This window comes from Octopus bimaculoides, chromosome 25 (assembly GCF_001194135.2).
Source record: "Octopus bimaculoides isolate UCB-OBI-ISO-001 chromosome 25, ASM119413v2, whole genome shotgun sequence".
Classification (NCBI taxonomy): Eukaryota; Metazoa; Mollusca; class Cephalopoda; order Octopoda; family Octopodidae; genus Octopus; species Octopus bimaculoides.
In genome coordinates this window covers 832654-835479 of record NC_069005.1, presented here as the reverse complement: position 1 = coordinate 835479, position 2826 = coordinate 832654, and the positions used below count along the sequence as shown (strand labels likewise).

The following is a 2826-nucleotide window of genomic DNA, read 5'->3' as shown; positions in this document are numbered from 1 at the left end:
GCTACACTTGTGTTAATGTTGCAGTTCACTAAACATAATTATGTAAACTGTTTGAAAAAGAAAGAAAGAACCCCAAAAGAAGTACCTTTAAAATATAAAAAGCTTTCCAGTACCACTGAGCCTCTGCATAGTCACAATGTTCCATGGGGTTTATTGCCCTGAGAAAATCTTGGAAAGGGTTATGGTCTTCATCATCACTTAGAAGTTCTTCCTTATCTGAAATATGGAAATATAAACCATTGAATTTCCCTGGAGTTGTAATGGTACTCAAATAAAAGGAGGACATGTTTATGCTTGAGGAAGTGGTTAGGTTAGGGATCTCGTTAATATAAGGTTGATTTTGGTATTGTGGTAGAAGGAAAGTGTGGAAACATGTTGTGTGATTCTGTAGAGAAATTACATTAATTTTATATTGGAATCAACAGATTTGGAGAATGACACCAGCAATGACAAAAATATTAGCAACGACAAAAATATTAGCAACGACAAAAATAACAAGCAGTCTCCATGGAAATCCCTCTGCAGCCCATTTTGTCAGCATTAGGCATCACCACGTTTCATAATAAGATTCTGTCATTTCTTTTGTACTCCTTTGATTAATTTTTGGAAATCTTGTCCATTCAGAGAGGAGAAAGGGAAAAGTCCAGAGAAGTAAAAAAAATAACCAACAGCCTGTGTGTAGTTACATTGCTGAAGTTAGTATGTATGTGTATATATATATGTATGTGTGTATGTGTATGTATATCTTTCTGTTTGTGTTTGTCCCTACCCACGACTTGGGAGCCAGTGTGGGTTTGTTTATGTTCTCCAAAACACAACAGTTTGATTAAAGGAGACTAACAGAAAAAGTTCCAGACTCAAGAAAATAAAAAACAAATACTGTTGTCAGTTTGTCCAACTAAACGCCTCAGGGCAGTGTGGCCCCAGTATGGCCACACTGTCAATGACTGGAACAAGTAAACGATAAAAAAGACAAAAGACCAGCAACAACAATATCAAACGGTCATCAGCGCCACACGTACCACTGGTGCTCCCACTCATTTCTGTATTGTTGACAGCTTCACAGAACTCTTTGGCATTTTTCTCTGAGTTGTCAGATTGGGTTGAGGAATCATCGGAGTCGAGTACTGCAAGAAAATCATAAAGAAGATGGCTACAAATATGAAGCTGACATCGGGCTAGAAAGGCCATTACAACAACAACAACAACAGCAATAATAATGATAATCCTTTCTTACTAAAGCACCAGGCCTGACATTTGTGGGGAGGGGACAAGTTGAATACATCAACCCCCAGTGTTTCCCTGGTACTTAATTTATCAATGAAAAGCAAAGTCAGCCTCAGTGGAATTTGAACTCAGAATGTAGCAACCTGTGAAATACTGCTAAGCATTCGTCCAATGTGCTAACAATTCTGTCAGCTCACTGCCTTCATAATAATAATAATAACAATAATAAAGCTATTGAGTGCAACATTAGCAACAAACTTGCTCATCATCATCACTGACAGCAGCAGCTAATCTTGAAAATAACTTCGTTGAACATAGGCATGGCAGTGTGGTTAAGAGGTTTGTTTGACAAAACCCTTCAAGGCAGTGCCCCAGCATGGTCGCAGTCCAATGACTGAAACAAGTAAAAGATAAAAGGTAGTAAATTGGTTTCAGGTTGAACTTCCTCTCCTGGTCCTTGTTGGGGTCATAAGCTGCCTCCCTTTTTCTGACATAATATCATAAGGTTTAGGATATAATCCTGTCTTTTCTATTTAAATATATTCTAATAATTAGATGTACAACCGTTTCTGTAGAATTTAAAGCTCCACATAGATTAACCTAATCCAGTCTGCTTCTCCTTCTAAGTGTAATAATGGTTTGGTCACTACTATACTTTGTCGTCTTACTAGTTATAATTTACAGAGCAAATGTCTCCTCTTTCAACCTGTTAACCATTAAAGGGAGTTTAAGTTGCTACATTAAACACATAACTGATCTCAAAGGAAGTTCCACTACCCCAGTGCCCTGTGTATTCAACTTACATGGACATTTCTCCTCCTTTTTCAGCCAAATATAGATGTAGCGACTGATGACGACGACACAGGTGTACGTTACATAGAGCAGGATGAAACCTGGAATAAGAAAACAAAGAGAGAATTTTGAGAAGGAAAGTAATGGACAGTGAGAGAGTCAGAGAATCAGAGAGGGACGAAGATGTAAGAGAAAAACAGCAGAGAGAGTGTAAGTGAGTGTGTATGGGGGAGAGGAAATAGATGCACAGATGTATGTATGGGAGGGAAAGAGAGAGCAGAAATATGGGAGGGAGAGAGAGAGAGAGAGAGGGAGATTTCTGTTTAGTTGGTATTTGTGTAGCTAAACTGGTCAGTCCGGATTTGCATAGCAGGGCATACCTGTCTAATTATGTCCCTTAATTGATTAATCTTGTACTACTCAATGATTTTGCAAAATTAAGTAATTATTTAATTCCGATTGTCAGCGAAATCCCTCTTGTGCAAATTATGCTGACCACTGACCACTGACCAGCATTGAAAGTTACTTCTAAGAAAAACCCTTATCAAAGCTGTTAAGGAAGAAGTAAAGCAGATGAACAGAGTAAGGCTTGAGACGAGCCAATATATGCCTATCTACCTTACCCCCCCTCTCTCTCTCTCTCTCCCCCCCCTTATATACACATATGCAGTAACCTCTCAAAATATCGAGGTTCATTTATCGTGGTTTATTATTTAAGCTTACGTCGATTCCTTCATGGTGTTGTTTTGCATTTATAGTAAAATAAATCTATACAAATTATAAAAATAATTTTAAAAAAATATACAG

At 37.8% G+C, this 2826-nt stretch overlaps 2 protein-coding genes across 4 annotated transcripts in view; one reads left to right on the top strand and one right to left on the bottom strand.

The window, feature by feature from the left end:
- LOC106871373 (transmembrane protein 19) overlaps positions 1–2826 on the top strand; it is a 44824-nt gene that overhangs the window by 12956 nt on the left and 29042 nt on the right. The window lies entirely within an intron of this gene.
- The window catches only part of LOC106871372 (mitochondrial sodium/calcium exchanger protein), a 28135-nt gene that overhangs the window by 9562 nt on the left and 15747 nt on the right, over positions 1–2826 (bottom strand). For all 3 annotated transcript variants that reach the window (XM_014917787.2, XM_014917788.2, XM_014917786.2), the window contains exons 7-9: positions 2031–2120; positions 1023–1127; positions 86–216 (exon numbers count right to left, since the gene is read on the bottom strand). In XM_014917787.2, coding sequence (XP_014773273.1) covers positions 86–216; positions 1023–1127; positions 2031–2120 — 326 coding nt within the window. The remainder of the gene's footprint in view (positions 1–85; positions 217–1022; positions 1128–2030; positions 2121–2826) is intronic.